The sequence below is a fragment of the Schistocerca cancellata genome, chromosome 2, assembly GCF_023864275.1.
Source record: "Schistocerca cancellata isolate TAMUIC-IGC-003103 chromosome 2, iqSchCanc2.1, whole genome shotgun sequence".
NCBI lineage: Eukaryota > Metazoa > Arthropoda > Insecta > Orthoptera > Acrididae > Schistocerca > Schistocerca cancellata.
Genome location: NC_064627.1, coordinates 368,020,604 through 368,042,897, shown reverse-complemented (window position 1 = coordinate 368,042,897; position 22,294 = coordinate 368,020,604). Strand labels below are relative to the sequence as shown.

At 40.4% G+C, this 22,294-nt stretch overlaps 2 protein-coding genes across 2 annotated transcripts in view; both read right to left on the bottom strand.

Annotated features, from left to right (window-relative positions):
* The window catches only part of LOC126161759 (transmembrane protein 231), a 42,850-nt gene extending 20,894 nt beyond the window's left edge, over positions 1 to 21,956 (bottom strand). The window contains exons 1-3 of the mRNA XM_049917812.1: positions 21,794 to 21,956; positions 21,542 to 21,708; positions 1,745 to 1,873 (exon numbers count right to left, since the gene is read on the bottom strand). Of these exons, the coding sequence (XP_049773769.1) occupies positions 1,745 to 1,873; positions 21,542 to 21,708; positions 21,794 to 21,932 (435 nt within the window). The 5' untranslated portion in view covers positions 21,933 to 21,956. The remainder of the gene's footprint in view (positions 1 to 1,744; positions 1,874 to 21,541; positions 21,709 to 21,793) is intronic.
* Positions 76 to 1,738, bottom strand: LOC126161758 (prolyl 3-hydroxylase OGFOD1). The gene has a single exon (XM_049917811.1). The coding sequence runs from the start codon at positions 1,604 to 1,606 to the stop codon at positions 152 to 154; it is 1,455 nt and encodes a 484-aa protein (XP_049773768.1). The 5' UTR covers positions 1,607 to 1,738; the 3' UTR covers positions 76 to 151.
* Positions 21,957 to 22,294: the final 338 nt, after the last annotated feature.

The following is a 22,294-nucleotide window of genomic DNA, read 5'->3' as shown; positions in this document are numbered from 1 at the left end:
CATCAACTACTTCCCAGTCATGCAGATATCTCTGAGGAATGGTTTGTATGGAAACACTGTTTTGTATTTCACAGTTTATTTACTTAGAAGTACAAAGCTGGCAATTAATTGTCTTTACATTCAAACACAATCTGTAACAAACTGGTGAATTTCAAGCCTGTTCCACACAAGAAAAATTAATTGTGTAGAAATCACCTCTGAAGTTATGATTAATGTACTTAACAAAACAAGCAGTATTTGATTCTCTGTATGTAACAGATAAAGAATTAGGTCTAGGAGAAGCACAAAGTAGTTCTTCCTCCTCTTCTGGAGAAATGTACACTGTTGATCCTCCACATTCACTACAGTTCTCACAATTCAAGTAAAGTGTGACATCTAACAAGCTTTCTTTAGAAAAGCTTGTATCATTTACCAATGAATAATATCCTGACTTCCACCTTCTAATTTCATATGAGCAAGCAGAAACTTTGATAGTTTTGTCACAAGATTTCTTCATCTTACCAATGCATGTGAGATCTAGACATGTCAACACGGAAAGTAACTGGAACAGCTTTTCTGATTTCATAAGCGTAAGTAATCCTTGAATCTCAGAACTCAGAGTGGACTCATCTGCTGTATCATATAACCAATAATTAACAGGTCTTTTTCTTAACCAAGATACTGTACTTCTAGAAAGTGCTTCACAACAACTGTCATAAAATTCTTTACAGAGAAAATCTTCCAGCATGATTGAGCTAGTCTTCTCAAAATGTAAATTAAGTGTTTTCAGTAATTCATCACCATTATAATATACACTGTTTATCACATTTGAGGAAAACGAATCTTCAACCTGCAACAGAGGAACTGCAACAGAGTCATTATTTCCCAACTTATGCTCCCTTCTTTTAATTTTTCTGGAACCATAAAACCAACCATTCACAGTTATTCTCGTTCTATCCATAGTAAATACTTCTTGTACCTGATGGAATGATATTTCTGACACCTCAAAGAAAACAAAAGAATTAAATTGTGGCAATATTGATTTAACAATATTCCCTGGCTCTGTTTCCATGGTGTTAAATAGTTGCAATGCTCCACCATCATGTGCGGTCCAGTTACGGTTCAGATAAAAAATATACGCTATGCATCTATCCTCACACTGGTCATCATGACAGAGAAGATAATCCGTATCATCATAACATGAACAATTTGCAGATATTTTCTCCCTCAGTTGTATATTGGTAACATCTTCTAGCCATTGGCGAATGGTATTATTTAGAAGGCATCTGAATGAGTTAATAGCAGGCAAGTCAAAACCAAAAAGATCTTCAGACTGACGATATTGGTATAAGTCATTATTCTTCATTTGGAATTCTAAGCTAAGTAGCTCAACCTTCAGTTTCTCCAAGTATGCATGATCAGATATAAGATTCGTCAAAGTGCAAATCTTAAAAGGTTCACTAAGTAGAGAAATGCCCCACTTTTCACTAGGGCCTGAATCAGATTTGCCTGACCAATGACTTGACAACCAATCCTTTACTTCATTTTGAAGTAGATCAGACCTAACTTCAACACAATTTTCAGCTGAAACATTTGATTCTGAATTTCTACAGCCTTTCGCTGACATGGTGGGATGATGTAATTGTAGACTTAATGCTTAATATATCCTTTCCTTTTTTAGCTTATTAGACACTATTACACAGGATACAAGACGTGTCTCAAGTTTAAATATTCATTTTTCATCAGGGTAATATTCTGTACTTACATAGAGCTTATAATCAAAAACTAGAAAGAGTATCAGTGAGAAAACTGCTTCAGTTCTGTGTAAGAGAAGCTCCATTTCAAAAAACAGTAATTCATTTTTTCCATCAATATCTCTGTCTTCTTCTCTTGTCTGAAAAAACACAAAGCTATGTCTCAATAAATGCCTTCTTTGCACAGTATAATGAAATAATTAACTTACTCTAGGCAATTTTGATGGTTTACATATAAGTGTAGCAACAGATAAGTTCATTTGAAAAGCCAACAAAAATAAAAACAAAAATGGGCAACAGATAATGCTTTAGTTAAAACTTCTGCACTGAGAGGAAGTGTTCAATACATAAAACTATTCGCTGACATTTTGTCCCCATCTGTTGGAGACATCTCCAGAATTAAATTGAAACTGCATAGAAAAGTCAAGGTGGTCTGGAAATTATATAGCTGTAATACAGGGCATCATCATTTGTCACATGGTGCTCCATGCATATCTCTGACTTGTGGCATCATTCTCAATTAAAATTAATCAAAGTAAACACTGGAAGTGAAAACCTACACTGTATTAACAAATAATGCTTTTAATGGAGTACTGTTTTCTTTATTCATATTTATAGATAACATCACTCAAATGACACTGTTATTGACATCAAACAATGAAAAATTTGAGATAAATTGTTACTGATGTAAATTTATTGAAGCCACCAGTGGTTTCAACTGCACAAAAGTCAAATGCGCGACTGAGTAAACCAATTAATGCCACCACACAGAGAGATCAGATAACTGGCAAACGTTTCAGGGACTGATATTGGGGCACCAGACTGGAAACATATTTGTGGAAGCTAAGTCTTGTTAACTGGAAATTGAATATAAGAGTGCATCTTTCCTGCTCAGTAACAAATAAAATACATAGATAGCTTAGTTGAGTAATAGTTGGAGTCACTGAATCCTAAGGGTATTATCTTTGTCTATGCCAGGAGGCTATCTGTGGTTCTCATCTGAAAGGCATGGTTACAGGTATGATCCTATGATGATGAACTGGATCTAAAAGGCATAGCATCAATGGGTCTGCTAATCCATAGGCCAGGCTTTCTTAACCTAAGTGGGATAACATGAAAGCAAAGTCACGAAGGATTGGAGCAAATGGCACCTCAAGAATTGTTGCTGAGGTAACAGAGTAGTGGTTGCCAAACTGTGGCCCGTGGGTGACATGCAGCGTGAATCAAGTACTCATGTGGACCATGGTTCTCAGCCATATTTTATAATATTATGCATCTAGCAACTAACAGCTAAATCCAAAACCGCCAACTAACATTAAGATCTTCTTAAGAGTGCACCTTTCCTGCTCAGTAACAAATAAAAATAGTTTCAGAGACAGCAATGTTTTAAGGTGTGTTTAATTTTAATTTGGCTATGAGCCGAATACAGAACATATTAGAGAGATGGTCACTTCCAATATTGTTAAGTATTTGTAGCAAGAAACAGTCATTTAAATTAAGGGTGCTGTAATACAACATGAATAGAAGAAAAAATACATTCAAAACATATAGTAAATATTTGTGATCTCATTTGATATTGCAAAATGCGGTTAAATGTAAGTACAATTACTGTTATTAATCAATTAGTCCTTTATTCACACAAACACAACAACTACTGAGGATGGGTGCAATCCGAAATAGAGAACAGTCGACATAAAGTATTCTTAAATGTGCTGACTTTTAACTTGGGTCCAAGATGCCGCTCCCCAAAATCAACACTGGCTCTTGCAAAAAATGTTGACGACTACTGGTATAGAGCATTAAGTTTTGTCTGGCACATCAATTTCAGGAATGATAGCTCAGCATCAGAAACTAGTCCTAGTACCTTAAGTACTTCACATGCAAATACAGGTTAGGTGTAGGTGGATGGATTGGTGATGGGAGATGTGCATTTACACATGTTTTGAAAGTAAAACCTTGTGCTACTGTCAACAACTCACTGGAACATATCCAGTGATCCAGAAAATATTTAAAACTGTCACTGTTTCTAAACCCATATCTCAAAGATTATGCCATACCATTTGCCCTGTCAGATCTAATATTCTGCACAGATGCCAGTGGTGAGCAGTATGTGCAGCTATATAAATGGATGCCAGGAAAATGTGACCTGCAGATGCATACAGAAATGAACCACGAGTTCATATTTAAACTGATGTGCCACACCTAAAGGTAAAAAGTGAGAATGTTCACTATGATAATTCAGTTCCTAATTCTTATAAATAATAAACCTGTGCCATTTGGATTAACAAGAAAACTAATTTCACATCACTTGTTTCTACAGCCCTTGATTCACTTATCCCATACTTTTTTTCATGGGGACAATTTTTTCTCTAATGCAAGACAACAGGCTATTTCACATCTTCAATATGTCACAACTTTATTTCTATCAGAGGAGGAAACACACTTGTATAACAGCTGTGTTCTCCGAGATGGTCAATAAGACTTTGTGGACATGGACATACTGAAACAAAGCTACTTCTCTAGCCCCTGCTTGCACACAAAGGTTACCAATGTAGTCACTGGCACACATGATGCATCCTCCATTGTTCAGCCCTTATGGTACACATTCATCCAATATGGCACACAATAGATGTGTCCTCACTGATGTTATATTTTTACAGTCAAGTATGTACTTGCTTGTAACATGAGTCACATACATGGGACACTTTGCTCTACAGAGTCCCTATGAATTATCACTCTCAAAGACTCATTATATTCAAGTTCACAATGTAACTTTCATAGTTCATATCATAAGTAGCCAGCCATCTTATATCTGACTTCTAATAAGGTCAGAATATGGATTGGGGAAGGAGTGAAAGAGGAAGCTATTGGTAGACTTTTGCACATAACATAATTTAGTCAGCACGAACACTTGGTTTAAGAATCTTGAAAGACTGCAGTATACTGAAAGAGACATGAACACACTGAAAGGTTTCGGATTAATTATGTAATGGTAGGATATGGTCTGCTGAATGAAATGAACAATCTAATGAGTAGGTTGGTTGGTTGATTTGGGTCAGGGGACCATACAGCAAGGTCATTGATTCCTTCGGATTGGGGAAGGATGGCGGAAGACGGGGAAGGAAATCAGCCTTGCCCTTTCGAAGGAACTGTCCTGGCATTTCACTGAAGCAATTTAGGGAAATCATGGAAAACCTAAATCGGGATGGGCAGATGCGGGTTTGGACCGTTGTCCTCCAGAATACGAGTCCTGTGTGCGAACCACTGCACTATCTTGCTTGGTGGTCTAATGAGTACCGAATATGGATTGAGAGTAAAGCATAAAAATATAAAAGTACTGAGAATAGTGACAAGCCTAACACTAAAATTGGTGATCACACATTAGAATAAATTCTGTTTCCTTGGAAGCAAAGTAATCTATGATGGGCAGAGTAAAGAGGACATAAAAAATAGACTAATACATGTTGGTTGGTTTAAAAGAGGGGGCAAGGGGCCAAACTGCTATGTCATCGGTCCCTCGTTCCGAATAAAACAATTCCACAAAGGTGAGAATAAAACAAGCGAGACTGACAACACAAAATGAAGAGAAAGGAAAAACAACAAGAACGATGGCAGGGCAACAAACACTTAAATGGACAAAAGGGAAGAAGAAAACTACAGAAACGCACGAAACAGGTAGAAGAGATTAAAACGATAAAACAGATTACCATGGCTGGCTGACCATGAGAATAAAAAGGAGAAGCCAGCCAATCTGCAACACATTAAACCCTCCACCCTAAAAGCACTAGGGTAGAGGACACAGAGGGACAAAGGACATGCACTAAAACTTAGAACAAATGATAAAACCCACCCTCACAAATAAAACTTAGAACTAAATCATCCAATGAGGCATTTTTAGATAAAATTAGCAGCAATGGGTCCAGTAAGCAAAGATTTCGTCGCAGGGCAAAGTGGGATAGTACACCAGAATCTGGGCCACTGTCATGCGGGCACTGCATTGACACTGAGGCGGGTCTTCATGGTGCAGGAGGTAGCCGCGAGTCGTCCAAGTGTGGTCAATGAATAGCTGGCAGAGAACCACAGAGTCCCTGCGAGAGGCCCGCATGGAAGAGTGCCACACATTTGTAGTCCCCTTAATGGCACACAGTTTGTTGTGCGTACTGAGACTATGCCAATCCGTCTCCCAAAGCCGAAAAACCTGGCGGCATAAAAACGAACGCAGGTCAGTTATTGGAATGCCGATCTCCATAAGCGGTTTCCGTGTAGCCCGTTTGGCCAGCCTGTCAGCAAGTTCATTGCCTGGGTTCCAATGTGTCTTGGGGTCCACACAAACACCACTGAACAACCGGACTGTTTCAGGGCATAGATGGACAGGGCATAGATGGACTCCTGGATGCTCGCTACCAAAGGACGACGACGGTAGCACTGGTCGATAGCTAGTAGGCTGCTCAAGGAGTCAGTACGTAGAAGAAACAACTTCCCAGGGCAAGAACGGATGTGCTCTAGAGCACGAGATATAGTCACCTGCTCTGCAGTGAAAACACTGCAGCCGTCAGGCAAGGAATGCTGTTCAGTGTGTCCTCCATCAACCATCGGAGTAAACCACTTCATGGTCTCTGTACATGTCAAGAATCGAGAGGAAGTGACAGCGGAGAGCGACGGGGTGAACTGAGTCCTCTGGGCCATGTGAAAAGTCCAGGTGAAGCTGCAGCCTAGGTGTACACCATGGAGGTGTGTGCAAATGGACCTTGAGTAAAGGTGGTTAAGGCAAAGACTCCACTTCACTTCACTTCAGATAGAAGGGATCGGACACGAACTGCAATTGTAAGCCCTGACCTGGGCTGCTGATGTGGGAGGTGAACCGCCGTGGGTGGGAAAAAGAGACTGTAATTCAGATAAGTAGGAGAACTATGAACGTGTGGAACCTAACTGGCCAGCAGTTGTGCACGCCTAATCTGCAATGGAGGGACACCAACTTTCGCTAGGACGCTGGTCACCAGACTCGTCCTAAAAGCTCCCATCGCTAAGCGTACGCCACAGTGGTGCATGGGGTTGAGTAAACACAATGCTGAGGGCACTGCCGAACCATAAACCAGACTCCCATAGTCAAGGCAGGATTGAACAAGTGCCCTGTAGAGCTGCAGCAGCGTAGAGCAACCTGCATCGTACGCCACAGTGGTGCACAGGGTTGAGTAAACACAATGCTGAGGGCACTGCCGAACCATAAACCAGACTCCCATAGTCATGGCAGGATTGAACAAGTGCCCTGTAGAGCTGCAGCAGCGTAGAGCAACCTGCATCCCAGTTGGTGTTGCTCAGGCAGCGGAAGGCAACGAGGTGCTGCCAGCACTTCCGCTTAAGCTAACGAAGGTGAGGAAGCCAAGTCAATCGGGTGTCGAAAACCAGTCCTAAAAACTGATATGTCTCCACTACAGTGAGGGGATCGTCAGTAATGTCAAGTTTTGATTCCGTATGAACAGTATGACACCAACAGAAGTGCGTAACATATGACTTTGCAGCCAAAAACTGGAAGCTGTGAGCTAGAGCCCATGACTGTGCCTTGTGGATGGCTCCCTGTAGGCACCGCTCATCAACACCAGTATTAGTGGAGCAGTACGAAATACAGAAGTTGTCCAGATACAGAGAGGGTGAGACGGACGCCCCTACAGCTGCTGCTAGACCGTTAATGTCCACTAAAAATAGAGATACATGGAGTGAAAGGAAATTCTGGATAAAAATCGGGAGCGGGCCTCGAAGACACCACTTGTTTAATGTGGCGAGGATATGATGTCGCCAGGTGATGTCATACACTTTTCGTAAATAAAAAAAGACGGCAACAAGATGTCGGCGTCTGGAAAAGGCTGCCTGGATGGCAGACTCGAGAGACACAAGATTATCAGTGGTAGAGCGACCCAGGCGGAAACCTCCCTGGCATGGAGCCAGTAGGCCATGTGACTCCAGGACCTGACCCAACAACCAACACACCATACATTCCAGCAGCTTACAAAGAACATTGGTGAGGCTGATGGGCCGATATCTATCCATATCTATCCACATTAAGTGGGTTTTTCTGGGTTTGAGCACTGGTATAATGGTAGTTATCCACATTTAGCGGGTTTTTGCCGGGTTTGAACACTAGTATGATGGTGCTCTCCCGCCAGTGTGGGGGAAAGATGCCATCGCACCAGATCCGGTTGCAGATCATGAGGAGATGTTGCTTGTAGTCAGACGAGAGATGATTAACCATTTGACTGGGGATTCACTACTCGGGGCCAGGAGCTGTGTTGGGGCAATATGCAAGGGTACTGAGGAGCTAACACTCTGTAAATGGGGCATTATAGGGTTTACTGTGGTGTTTAGTGAACGAGAGGACTTTAACTTCCATCCGCCAATTGAGAGTGTGCCAAAGGCTGGGGTGTAATTCTCTGATGCAGAAGTGCGAGCATAGTGCTCAGCAAAGTGCTGGGCAATTGCTTCGGTAGAAAACACACCATTTACGTTAATACCGGGAACACCCGTTGGGGTCTGGTACTCAAAAACTAGTTTGGTCTTTGCTCAGACTTGGGAAGGTGACATATGGCACCCAATGGTCAAAATGTATTTCTCCTAACACTCCTGTTTCCGTCTTTTGATAAGCTAGCGAATACGGGCACAGAGTCGTTTGAAGGCTATGAGATGCTCCAGGGAAGGGTGCCGCTTATCCCACTGTAGAGCTCACCGAGGCTTCTTAATTGCCTCTGTGACCTCCGGCGACCACCAAGGGACTGTCTTTCACTGGGGGCACCCTAAAGAACGAGGGATTGCATTTTCTGCCACAGAAATGATTGTTGTAGTTACCTGCTCAACTAACACATCGATGTTACCATGTGGGGGAGATTCAACGGTGACAGCAGAGGTGAAAGTGTCCCAGTCTGCCTCGTTTAAAGCCCATCTGGGCAGGCGCCAACGGGCCTGATGCCAGGGCTGTGACAGAAAGATGGGGAAGTGGTCATTACCACACAGGTCATCATGTGCTCTAGAGTGGATAGATGGGAGAAGGCCAGGACCGCAAACCGAGAGATTTATGGCCGAATATGTGCCATGTGTCACACTGAAATGTGTGGGGGCAACTGTACGAGGTGCGGCTAGAAAAAACATTTATTTACAATTATTTACAATTTCATGTTATCTCCTTCAATGTACTCTCCTCCTCGGTCTCTACACCGCTCCATACGAATTTTCCAGTGTTCATAGCAATGCTGCAGATCATTTTCGGTAAGTCCATACATTACTTCCGTCGCTTTTTCTTTTACTGCTTCAACAGTCTCAAATCTAGTTCCTTTCAAAGCTGACTGGACTTTAGGGAAAAGAAAAAAGTCACAGGGGGCCAAATCAGGTGAGTAGGGTGGATGATCTAAGATGGGAATGTTGTGTTTTGCCAAAAAGTCTTCACTGACAACGCACTGTGAGCTGGGGCATTGTCTTGGTGAAGGATCCATGACTTTTTTCTCCACAAATCGTTCCGTTTTCTCCGTACTCGCTCACGTAGGGTAGCCAGGACGCTAATGTAGTAATGCTGATTCACTGTTTGTCCCTCTGGTACCCAATCAATGTGCACAATCCCTTTGATGTTAAAAAAAAAAAAAAAAAAAAAAAAAAAAAAAAAAAAAAAAAAAAAAAAACCAACAATCATCATTGCCTTGAATTTCGATTTTGACATTTGTGCTTTTTTTTGTCGTGGAGAACCAGGAGTTTTCCAGTGCATCGATTGGCGTTTAGTTTCGGGATCGTAAGTAAAAAACCACGATTCATCGCAAGTAATAACATTTTGTAAGAAGGTGGGATCACTTTCAATGTTTTCCAGGATGTCAGAACAAATCATTCTTCGGTGTTCCTTCTGTTCAATTGTGAGACACTTTGGAACCATTTTTGAACACACTTTGTTCATGTTGAAACTTTCATGAAGAATCTGCCTAACACTTTCCTTGTCAACTCCTGTTAACTCAGACACTGCTCTGATTGTTAAACGGCGATCTTGTCGAACAAGTTTACAGATTTTTTCAATGTTTGCATCAGTTTTTGCTGACAATGGTCTGCCAGTGCGAGTGTCATCACTGGTGTCTTCGCGGCCATCTTTAAATCGTTTAAACCACTCAAACACTTGTGTTCGTGATAAACAATCATCGCCGTACACTTGTTGTAACATTACAAACGTTTCACTTACAGATTTTCCTAGTTTGAAACAAAATTTGATGTTAACACGCTGTTCTTTCTGTACACTCAACATTTTCCGACGCACAGACAAAACGTCAACTACTTAAAACAGACGCCACGGGCAGACTGAGTGCAGGAGGCAGATGAAACTCGAGCAGTAGGCGGAGCGAGAGTCACGTGACAGGCCACGCGACTTTCAGCCTTATTGCATTCGTTTTATTGTTTCACCAGTACTAGTCCGGTTTTTTTCTAGCCACACCTCGTATTTAAGAGGCAGAGGTTGAGTTATGACAGTAAATTTCCGATATCTCTGCCTCGGCCAGTAAGCACGGTGCCACCCCACAAGGGGTTATGAGCGTTAAAATCTCCCAAAAGTAGGAAAGGTTTAGGGAGCTGATCAATCACTACAGCCAATTCTTTCAGGGGTACTGCACCATCTGGAGGAAGATATACGTTGCAGACAGTTATTTCCTGAGTCGTCCTTATCCTGACAGCCACTGCTCCAAGAGGGGTTTGAAGGGGCCCCGGTCCACTGCATACTGAGTTCAGGACACAAACACAAACTCTACCACTAGTACAGGCAAAGAGGACATTCCTGACCAAGAAAAGTCTACTAGTATAAAACAGAGGCCTTAATTTGAGGCAGAATTTTCTGAGAATGTATGTTTGGAGCACAACATTGTATAATAGTGAATCATGGGCAGTGGGAAGACTTGAACAGAAGAGAAAGTGTTTTGGGTCGTGGTTCTACAGAAGAATGTTGAAAATTAGGTGGACTGACAATATATTTATCCGAAGAATCAGCAGAAAAAGGAACATATGGAAATCAATGACAAGAAGAGGTACTCTCAAGATTGGAAATGTGTTAGGCATAGGGCCTAGTCCATATCAATTCAGGCACGCTAGGAAAAAATCTTACCTTCATAGTCTCGGATGTTATTGAATTTAACATATGTTAAAATGAAGGACTAAGTAAGGAACAAGTATTTTTTTTTTCTCAAAAAACTGCTCCGAGATACAGCCCTCCAAAGATGACACTGTGCATACTATTTTGAGGATGGAAATTTTCAAAAATTTTTTAAAATGCTGCATCTCTGGAACAGTTCTAGATATTTTTTTTTAAATTTGAAAGATAATTACTTTATGATTACAAAGAAATCCTCTATTTGGACTTATCTCTCAAAGTTCTTTTACTATGGCATTCTGAACTTTTTTATAATTTATGGATTTTTTAAAAAATGTCAATCCATAAAATTTTGATTTTTTTTCTGCCGATTAGCATCATATAGTTCTACATTCCCTGAAAAGAAGAGCTTCCACTTTTAGGTTGAACAAGTTTTATAAACAATTGAAGTTTTTGCCATGTATAAAACCTGTTTTATCATCACATAACAGGCTCATAAAAATCAAAGCCTAGGCTTATTTAACATAATTTTAGTTTTGAAAGATGAGTAAGAGACTCATTTTTCAAGCATTTTAAATGGTTCCAAAATTTATGTGAAAGGTCCAAAGACTTAAAGGTTTCAATTTATACAACTTCTGTGCACTCTGTGCCAGTATAATTCACCCTTTCTGTGCCAAAGTTAGATTTAATCTTGAATAGTGAAGATCATCCTTTCTCCTAGTATTGTAGTCATGCACACTGCTATTACTTTTGAATTGGGTTTGGTTGTTAATAACAAATTTCATAAGAGAGTATATATACTGAGAAGCTACTGTGAATATCCCTAGATCCTTAAATAAATGTCTGCAGGATGATCTTGGGTGGTCAGTTTTACTGTAGTGTATTCATCTATAGCTTTAGTAATTTCTCTACACTTTCTTGATGCATAGAGCTTATGAATCAACTTCACTGACCATGGTTTCTAAACAGGACTAACACCTACCTATGTAGCTGACAGATACAGGGTATTTAATTCTTCCTCTACTGATGCGAAATCTGAATCATCTGCACTATGGGAGGCTTCACCTTGTTGAGATACCATCATTGTTACTCTGTCAAAACATTTATAACACAAAACATCATCAATGGAAACAGTCTTCAAATGAAAACACTTATTCCCAACCTGAACAAAGTCTGTTGTTTTGTTAGTCTTACATATCACTCTTTTATGGATATGCAAATAGTCAGCACATTTCACTCTCCTGTGGCCCCAGTCAGAAGTCATTTCAAACAGTTCTTTTCACAAAACACACAGCAGCTGTGTCAACTGGTAAATTCCTCACAAAAACACAGAACTCTCTGGATGGTCTCAGATTTCTTAGAAGCCTCCTCAGTAAACAAATTAGCACTGAACAACTACAATACAGAAACCTGCAATGAACAACTACGACAAAGAAACTGACATGAAACTACAACAAAGTGTAAGAAATATCTGCAACAATGAAAGTGAAAAGAAATAACTGCAACGAAGAAAGTGATACGAAATAACTGCAACAAAGACAATAGAAATAAATGTTGTACAAAGAAATTAGTAAGAAACAACTACAGTGAATACATACATTACCCTTTAAAGTTAAAAAAATGATTTTTTTAAAAATAAAACCTGTCCAACTTGAAAGTGGAAGCTTTCCTTCACAGAGAATGTAGTACTACCTGGTACTAATCAACAGAAAAAAAATCAAACTTTTCTGGATAGGCATTTTTGGGAATTTTTTTCTATAAATTAAAAAAAAAATCAAAAGGCTACAGTGAAAGATCTTTGACAAATATGTACAAACAGAGGATACCACTGTAATCATAAAGCAATTACCTTTCAAATAATAATAATAAAAATTAAAAAAACTGTAACAAAATATCTAGAACTGTAACAGTGATACAATATTTTAAAAAAAATTTCCGAAATTCGCATCTTCACAATGGTGTTCGCTGTGTCATCCTTGGAGGCCTCTATCTCGGGGCAGGATTTTTTTTGGAGAAAACAAAAAAAAAAATACGTTTCTTACTTACGCCTGAATTTTAACAGAGGCCTATGCTAAATTCAAGAACATTCGAGACTATGAAGGTAAATCTCCTGCCTGGAGTGATACGGATTATGCCGTTAAGAAATCAGGGAGAATCTAACATGATACCATTGTGGAAAGTCTAATGTGTGCCATTCATGGAATTAGAGGGAGCTGTAGATGGGTAAAAACTGTTGAGGAAGGCAGAGATTGGAATATGTCAAACAAATAAGTGAGGACATAGGGTGCAAGTGCTACTTTAAGATGAAGATGTTGACACATGAGAGGAATTCGTGGTAGACCACATCAAACCAGTAAGAAGACTGATGACTCTTAAAAGATACACACACACACACACACACACACACACACACACACACACACACACACACACACACAAAGAGATATAACAAAGATTTCAGAACCAGAATTTAAACTCTAAGGCATTTCCAGAAGCAGATGGGTTCTCCGACCAAAAGGCTGATATCCTTGGGTGAGCCAGCCATAACTTAACTACTCCACCTGGTGTGCAAGATATATGAGATGGGGGAAATACCACCAGACTTCAAGAAGAATGCTAACAGGTGTGCACAGTACCGAACTATAACTGTAATAAGTCATGTTTGCAAAATACTGACACAAATTATGAGGGAGAAGAATGGAAAAACTGATAGAAGCCAACCTCATGGGAGATCAGTTTGGGTTATGGAGAAATAATGGAACATGCAAGGCAGTACTGATCCTCCTGCTTAGCTCAGAAATTAGGTTAAGAAATGGCAAACCTAAATTTACAGCACGTGTAGATTCGGAGAAAGCTTTTGGCAGTGTTGATTAGAGTACACTTTTTTTAAATTTGTGAAGGTGACAGGGGTAAACTACAGAGAGCAGAAAGTTACTTACAACTTGTACAGAAGCCAGACGGAAATTACATGTGTCAAAGGGTATGAAAGGGAAGCAGTGGTAGAGACGAGAGTGAGACAGGTTTGAAGCCTATCCTCAAAGTTAATAATCTGTACACTGAGCAGGCTGGAAGGGAAATTACAAGAAATTGGGGCTCATACAGAGGCATATAGACAGTCGTTTTCCCCCCGCTATATCTGTGAGTGGAACAGGAGGGAAAATGACAAGTAGTGGTACAGGGTACCCTCTGCCACACACCTTACAGTGGATTGCGGAATATTGATGTAGAAAAAAAGGAGAAATTTGGAAAGGGAACTGAAGTTCAAGGAGCAGAAATAAAAATTTTGCAGTTTGCCGTTGACACTGTTCAACAGAATGGACATTGCTTGAAAGGATGTAAGAGAACAACAAGGTAAACCATGGTAACAGAATGTAGTCAAATTAAATAATGCAATGCTGAGGGAATTAGATCAGGAAAATAATCATGATGGCTGAAGAAGAGCCAGGATATAAAATGTAGAATGGCAGTGGAAAGGAAATCATTTCAAAGAAGAGAAATTTAGGAAGTCTTCCCTGAAAGCATCTGTCAGGAGTGCAGCCTTGTATGGACGTTAAACATGAACGATAAGCAGTTGAAACAAGAAGAGAATAGCAGCTTCTGAAATGAGGTGCTAAAGAAAAATACTGAAAATTAGCTGGGTAGATCATGTATCTAATGAGATGATGCTGAACAGAATCGGTGAGAAAAGAAATTCGTGGCATAACTTGACTAAAAGAGAGCCGACACATCAAGGAATCATCAAATTCATATTAGAGGGAATTGAGGAGGGTAGAAACTGTAGAAAGAGATGAAGAGGCAAGTACAGTAAGCAGATTCAAACAGACATGTAGCAGTAGTTATTTGCAGATGAAGAGGTTTGCAAATGCCTCAAAAAAAAAATGTGCATCTGTTTTTCTTATTACAGCCTCAACTTCACACAATTTGCATAGGGAAATATCAGCTGAATATTCGCAACATCATGACACCTTACAATTTCTTTGGTTTTGTTTAGAAAAGACGAAAATGAGTACTTGGACTGTACCCTCGAGTTTTCAGCAAATTTGATACATAACATATCTGGCAATATTTTCTTGAAAGAAACAAAACTGGGCCATTTTGTACAACTTGCGATCTCTTAAACAAAATTAAAGAAAAGAAAAAAAAGAAGATTATTTCAGTAATTTTCATGCTGTGATAATTTGAAGTAAAGTTAGCTTTTTACATACCTGGAAGGAACATGGAATTTTGCATGTAATGGCTTACCAATAGAAGATCTTAGAATAAATTTCATTCTCCTATTGTTTTCCAATAGTTTACAAACTAAGGGCAAAGTGACAACATCTGGCCAGCAGTATAGTTTTCCTCATGATATTCTACATCAGATTAATGAAAGCCGTAAATATTCAAGTAACCTGAAGTAAGCATATGCTTAGGATTCTAAAACAGCCATCTTCTAGCTTTGGCCTCTGACACAATGAAATGTATCACCAGGCTTGAGATCTTGTGTAAGGAAACCATTATCAGACTTGGGAACGGAAATAAAGAAGCGTCTGATTCCATCTGTCTGCTTTGACCTATGACGTCACAAATACAGCAGAAACTACCATACGCTACGACTCCAATATGGCGCATATGACGTCATTACGTAAACATGACAACAAACACCAAAATACATTGAAAAACCAACCAACAAAACACACACACACACACACACACACACACACACACGTTCCACAAAAAACCTAATGAAACAAATGGGACAAGCGTGGGAAATTGGTTTTTTTTGGGTGGGCACAAAGTAAACATAAACAAATTTAGACACATACCACCATACCAAACCACACAAAACGACGAAAAAACAGACAACACAAAACTCCCCAAATTCCACTAAACACAATATCGTCTGGAATCGGACACTTCCCTTGCTCAACAGCAGCTCCCGAGCCCACAAATTGGAATCGAACACTTCCCTTGACCTACACCCCTGGAAATGGAAAAAAGAACACATTGACACCGGTGTGTCAGACCCACCATACTTGCTCCGGACACTGCGAGAGGGCTGTACAAGCAATGATCACACGCACGGCACAGCGGACACACCAGGAACCGCGGTGTTGGCCGTCGAATGGTGCTAGCTGCGCAGCATTTGTGCACCGCCGCCGTCAGTGTCAGCCAGTTTGCCGTGGCATACGGAGCTCCATCGCAGTCTTTAACACTGGTAGCATGCCGCGATAGCGTGGACGTGAACCGTACGTGCAGTTGACGGACTTTGAGCGAGGGCGTATAGTGGGCATGCGGGAGGCCGGGTGGACGTACCGCCGAATTGCTCAACACGTGGGGCGTGAGGTCTCCACAGTACATCGATGTTGTTGCCAGTGGTCGGCGGAAGGTGCACGTGCCCGTCGACCTGGGACCGGACCTCAGCGACGCACGGATGCACGCCAAGACCGTAGGATCCTACGCAGTGCCGTAGGGGACCGCACCGCCACTTCCCAGCAAATTAGGGACACTGTTGCTCCTGGGGTATCGGCGAGGACCATTCGCAACCGTCTCCATGAAGCTGGGCTACGGTCCCGCACACCGTTAGGCCGTCTTCCGCTCACGCCCCAACATCGTGCAGCCCGCCTCCAGTGGTGTCGCGACAGGCGTGAATGGAGGGACGAATGGAGACGTGTCGTCTTCAGCGATGAGAGTCGCTTCTGCCTTGGTGCCAATGATGGTCGTATGCGTGTTTGGCGCCGTGCAGGTGAGCGCCACAATCAGGACTGCATACGACCGAGGCACACAGGGCCAACACCTGGCATCATGGTGTGGGGAGCGATCTCCTACACTGGCCGTACACCACTGGTGATCGTCGAGGGGACACTGAATAGTGCACGGTACATCCAAACCGTCATCGAACCCATCGTTCTACCATTCCTAGACGGGCAAGGGAACTTGCTGTTCCAACAGGACAATGCACGTCCGCATGTATCCCGTGCCACCCAACGTGCTCTAGAAGGTGTAAGTCAACTACCCTGGCCAGCAAGATCTCCGGATCTGTCCCCCATTGAGCATGTTTGGGACTGGATGAAGCGTCGTCTCACGCGGTCTGCACGTCCAGCACGAACGCTGGTCCAACTGAGGCGCCAGGTGGAAATGGCATGGCAAGCCGTTCCACAGGACTACATCCAGCATCTCTACGATCGTCTCCATGGGAGAATAGCAGCCTGCATTGCTGCGAAAGGTGGATATACACTGTACTAGTGCCGACATTGTGCATGCTCTGTTGCCTGTGGTTCTGTCAGTGTGATCATGTGATGTATCTGACCCCAGGAATGTGTCAGTAAAGTTTCCCCTTCCTGGGACAATGAATTCACGGTGTTCTTATTTCAATTTCCAGGAGTGTATATAGCTCAACAGCAATGCCCGATACCGGAACACCCACAGCCACACACACACATTGGAATCTAACACTTCCCTTGACCCCAACACACAACAAATACTCTAAAAACAAGAAAAATAAAAACTTTCACAACAAAGTTCCGGCGCCGCGATCACAATCAGACACAGGCACACACCCAGCCACAAACACACACACACCCCATACATAAACACACAACCACAAACCAACGAAAAAATACACAACCAAAAGAAAGACTCAACCCACCCACACCCCAACCTCCCCCCCCCCAAAAAAAAATAAAATACCCATAAACAAAAAACAAATGCAAAATAAAGAAATCTCAATCAAATGCTACAAATCAACAAAAACTGCAACAAAATAGACCCTTCACAACTAAATCACAAACCAACACCCCTCCCCCACAAACAGTACCAACAACTAACCCCCCACCCTGAGCCACAGCCACCCACCCACTTAAAACTACCTTCGGCCTGTACATCTTACTAATAGCCCTTAAAAAAAAAAAAAAAAAAATAATAATAAAAAATAGCCCTCAGGGACACTCTTCTGCCAGCAGTACTCATCTAAATGAGACTGAAGCTTAGAAGAGCACCTCTTCCCCCTCCCAAGAACTGGCGTAACACCCCCCCTCCCCCATCCCCTCTACAGAATTCGTACAAGCCTCCGTGTCATAATTTTTAAACTCTAAACTATGGTTCACAACTAAATGATTGTACCCCCCTCACCCAACCCCCTATAAGAAGAAAAAGAATCGGAAACTAAAGTGGAACCCGGTTCTATAAAATCCTCAAAATTAAAAACACATTCCAAACACCCAATCCCCAGTACAACAGCCACCCATACCCAGAAACCAACCACAGACTTACCACTCCCATACTTCCTTTTCCCAAAATGCGACTCGTCCACTTCCACCACAACCCCAGGCCCACCCAACTTATTCCTGTACTTCATAAACTCAAAACATACTTCACAACAAAACGAAAACCAGTCAAGCACACTCCTCTCACTCATGCCAGTCTCATGTGTGCAAAAACTTTGAGAGGATCTACAACAAAAGTAATACGCCAACAACACAATCATGTGCATGCCCAACCTAGACTTCTCGAACCAGGAACCATGACGTATGGAGTGCCATAGGTTATCCCTATGGCCCCTCCACATATAATCGCCCCTGGTCCGAGACGCTGGAACTTTTGCCAATGTCATTTCATGCCGACAAACAGCACACATAACCATCTCCACAATCAACCCAAACAGCTGTAGAAATTTTATCAATTTCAACGGCATTGCACACTAATTAATTTTATCGGTCATATCCATACCTAACAAGAACAACAACAAATTAATTTACTCAAATTAGCACACGACCTACAGCGAGCAGCACTACAATAACTTTCACACAAAAACCCTAAATCGTTAACTCAATGAAACCAATTCCGCTGCAAACACAGCCGAAACGAGAACCAGCCAGATGAATCAGTAACACCAAACTGAACCCAACACCACACAACACAAAACCCCTCTACACATCACCAGAGGCCACCACGAACCGCAACACAATGACACGTACAAACACGCCACACTCACAAACCAAACTCCGCGCCTTCATGACGTCACACACAAAAGCCTTACATCATGGGTCAAAACTGATGGATGGGATCAGACGCTTTGGTTGACCCCTTGGGAAACTATGGTAAGGAAACTCACCTGTAGTTGCTGTTGCACAGTTATTGGGTGTGGCCCCTACGGCAATGAAAATGCTGGTTAACCGGCAGTGCTCAAGCTGCCATGGGCCATAGCAATACATTTATACCATTTTCCATCAATACCCTAAAGTTCCACTCAAACTGCAATCTATGTGAACACAAAATATGCTACACCTTAAACCAGAATTAATCTAGCACATCAGCAGCATTGCACAATCTAAAGACATTCCCTATAACATAAATCCTTTTTTTTAAAAAAAAAAAGGGGGGGGGGGCACTATGAACTTCACTAAAATTTGCAGAATGTGACAACTTGAAGGCAATTTATATGATGTATGTAGCAGCTGTTACACAAAAGTTTTACCACCATGTGGTCATGTGCCTTTATAACACACACAGTTACATTTTGAAGTTTATAACCAGTTTGATATATATATATATATATATATATATATATATATATATATATATATATATATATATATATATATATATATCAGAAAAACAAACTGAAATATGCCTCTATGAGTCATGACAAAAGACACCACTTCTTTTACATTTCATTAGTTCTTCTGACTCAGTTTCACTTCATAACTAGCCTATTAGGACTTTTGATATTACATTCCGCACAAAGTAATAAAGAACTGTATGCAGAACATAATGACAGATGTAAGATTTAATTTGAATACCAATGAATATGGGTTTACTTTCAATGCACTGTCACCCAGCCATTGTTTTTTTAATGGCCTTATCCACTCGCATTGAAAAAAAAATAGCTAGAGAGAGAGAGAGAGAGAGAGAGAGAGAGAGAGAGAGAGAGAGAGAGAGAGAGCACTACATTTCAGGAGGTTTAGGCCATGGTTTTCCTAGTGAAAATAGTTTAAAAGCTTTTGGTCTCTTTTTTGTAAAAGTGGACTAAAATATTCTTTTTTGGAGTTTTTATAAACATTGTCAACTTTGCCCTCAATTTGTACACTATGGGAAAGTAACAGAAGAACGAAATTTTATGTTCTAAGACCTTCTCTTGGTAAGTTATTATGCACAAAGTTCCATATTTATTCCACGATTACTTCTAGAGATATAAAAAGCTAAAATTCACACTTTTTTCCAAAGTTGTACAAGATGGCCTGGTTTTGTTCTTTCAACAAAATATTGTCAGAGATATTATTTCTGAAGGTTGTCGAAAACTCTGGCGATGCAGAGTTGATAACTGTGCTATGGAGTCAAACAAGTGACTATATCTCTGCAACTAGTTAACTTGAAACTTTACCAGTGTTAATTGGGAACCTGTGTGAATGTCCATACAAAATTTTATCAAAATCCATGTTAGTCATGTGGGGAATTCTAGATCACTTGGCATGGAATGACCCACAATCAGCTCCAAGGAATCACAAAATTTAGTTCTAATAATGGTAGCTCTCTGGTACGCCCTGCCTGTAATGTAAGACAGTGACTCAGAATATAAGCAAAGAATTACTGATTACCTACCAAACCAATCACAATTTATGCAGAATAAGATATTAGTAAGTCGCATGCATACAACATCAAAACAATTTGGATTGTACTCTCAGATATTAGCATACCGAGAGAGAATTTTTCTATCTTTATTTCAACAGAGACACACTACTTATGCATTAAGTAACTACACTTTATTTTTTGGATTTATGATCTGAACTACAACAGATTTATGTATCCACCAATGAGAGTAATTAGTTTACAATATCTTCGCATCTGCTTTAGTGAATACGTTTGGTACAGCAAATCTAAGCACTAGAGAAATGTAGAAGTTTTTTTCATTACAAAAGCACATTTACTGAAAGGAAGTGAAATATCACCTCAAAGACTGTTGGTTTAAAATGTATGTTACCCACTGAGTAACATAAAAAAGTCAGATATGTCCTCACCTTCACAAATAATGTTTTATGAAGCGATTTCCAACACCATTCTTAATTGCTGTTACTTGAATACATGAGTGCTGCCATTGCTTAACCAATGAAGTCACTTAAGAAAACATATGAACAGCCGAAAAAGTTTTAGGCTACACAGTTTTCAACCTTCAAACTAAAAACGAAGAAATTCTACATTTATTTCACGATTATAAAAGCTCAATGACATGTAGGCTACTACGTGCAATCAATTATGCAAGAATATGATGTCGTGTTTGATTCTGTAGTTATCCATACTGTCCATAATCTGATTCTGCAAGTCTTCCTTTTGTTTTGCAGTGAGTGGCACTCAAAGCATTTCACACAAAATTGTGAGTAAACACTGTATTTGTATGTCGTATCACAAACAATATTGCAGAAGACACTGCAATCAGCTTCTTCCAACGTTGTACACAGTCCAGACTAAAAACTTACTAATCTGATATTCAAGGAGATGTAAGATTGTTAACTCAATAATCCCAATAAAGCTAAAAAAAAATCACAAAAGTGATAAGAAATGCTACTACAGGTTGACAAACAGTACCGAAGAAGCTACATTGCTGAAATATTAATGAATCTTACAACTAAAGTGTGAATTCAACATATCTAAGCATGAAACTAGCAGCTCCATGTTCATCGATAAAAATGTACATATCATAGATAATACTACGGTTTCTTACTAAAAACTTTTTTACCTTGACGACTGAACAGTGGCTGTAGTCACTCAGAATACTATTCAGATTCCAGAAGTTGCTGCAGATAATTGGTTTGTCCAACTGATTTGACTCTGCAACTGCGATAAACTTGTGCTTGAAATGCACATCTGGTTGCTCCCTGTAAGTATCTGCCTTGATCCAGAATCCTGAACAAATACAAACGTTACATGTTAATACACACGATTCCTTTTCTAGGGTCTCCTATTACACATTATAAATTTAGACAATCACCGTAACTTCGGTACGCTATAATTAAGGGTATTATTACTGTAGTTCCCGTAATAAATAACACAAAAACAGTAGCTTTAGAACAAACAGTAGCCCTATACGTACACACTACGTTTTGAGTTAGCACATTGTAAACCGCCATAACAGTGTTATTGTAGTGTTGCCAACAAACATTTGTTTCGCTTCCCTAGTAACAAACATTGTTGGCCAGTTGATTTATTAACAAATTAATATTAATTTTAAAAGTACACATTGCAATAACGGAATTACTTACGTAATTTTTTGCTGTCTGTGTTTCCAACTTTTATTATGTGCAGTTGTATATCTCAGGTATGGCATATCGTTGGTGACGAAACAATACCGCGTAAGTAGCAATAAGCAAAATAAGAATTTTACACGAGTGACAAAAAACTGTCTAAACTGCCTAATACATTTCACAGCGCCGCTAAATTTGCATCGTAGCACTACAAGGAAATATTGAATCAAATAAAAATGTGAAACAAA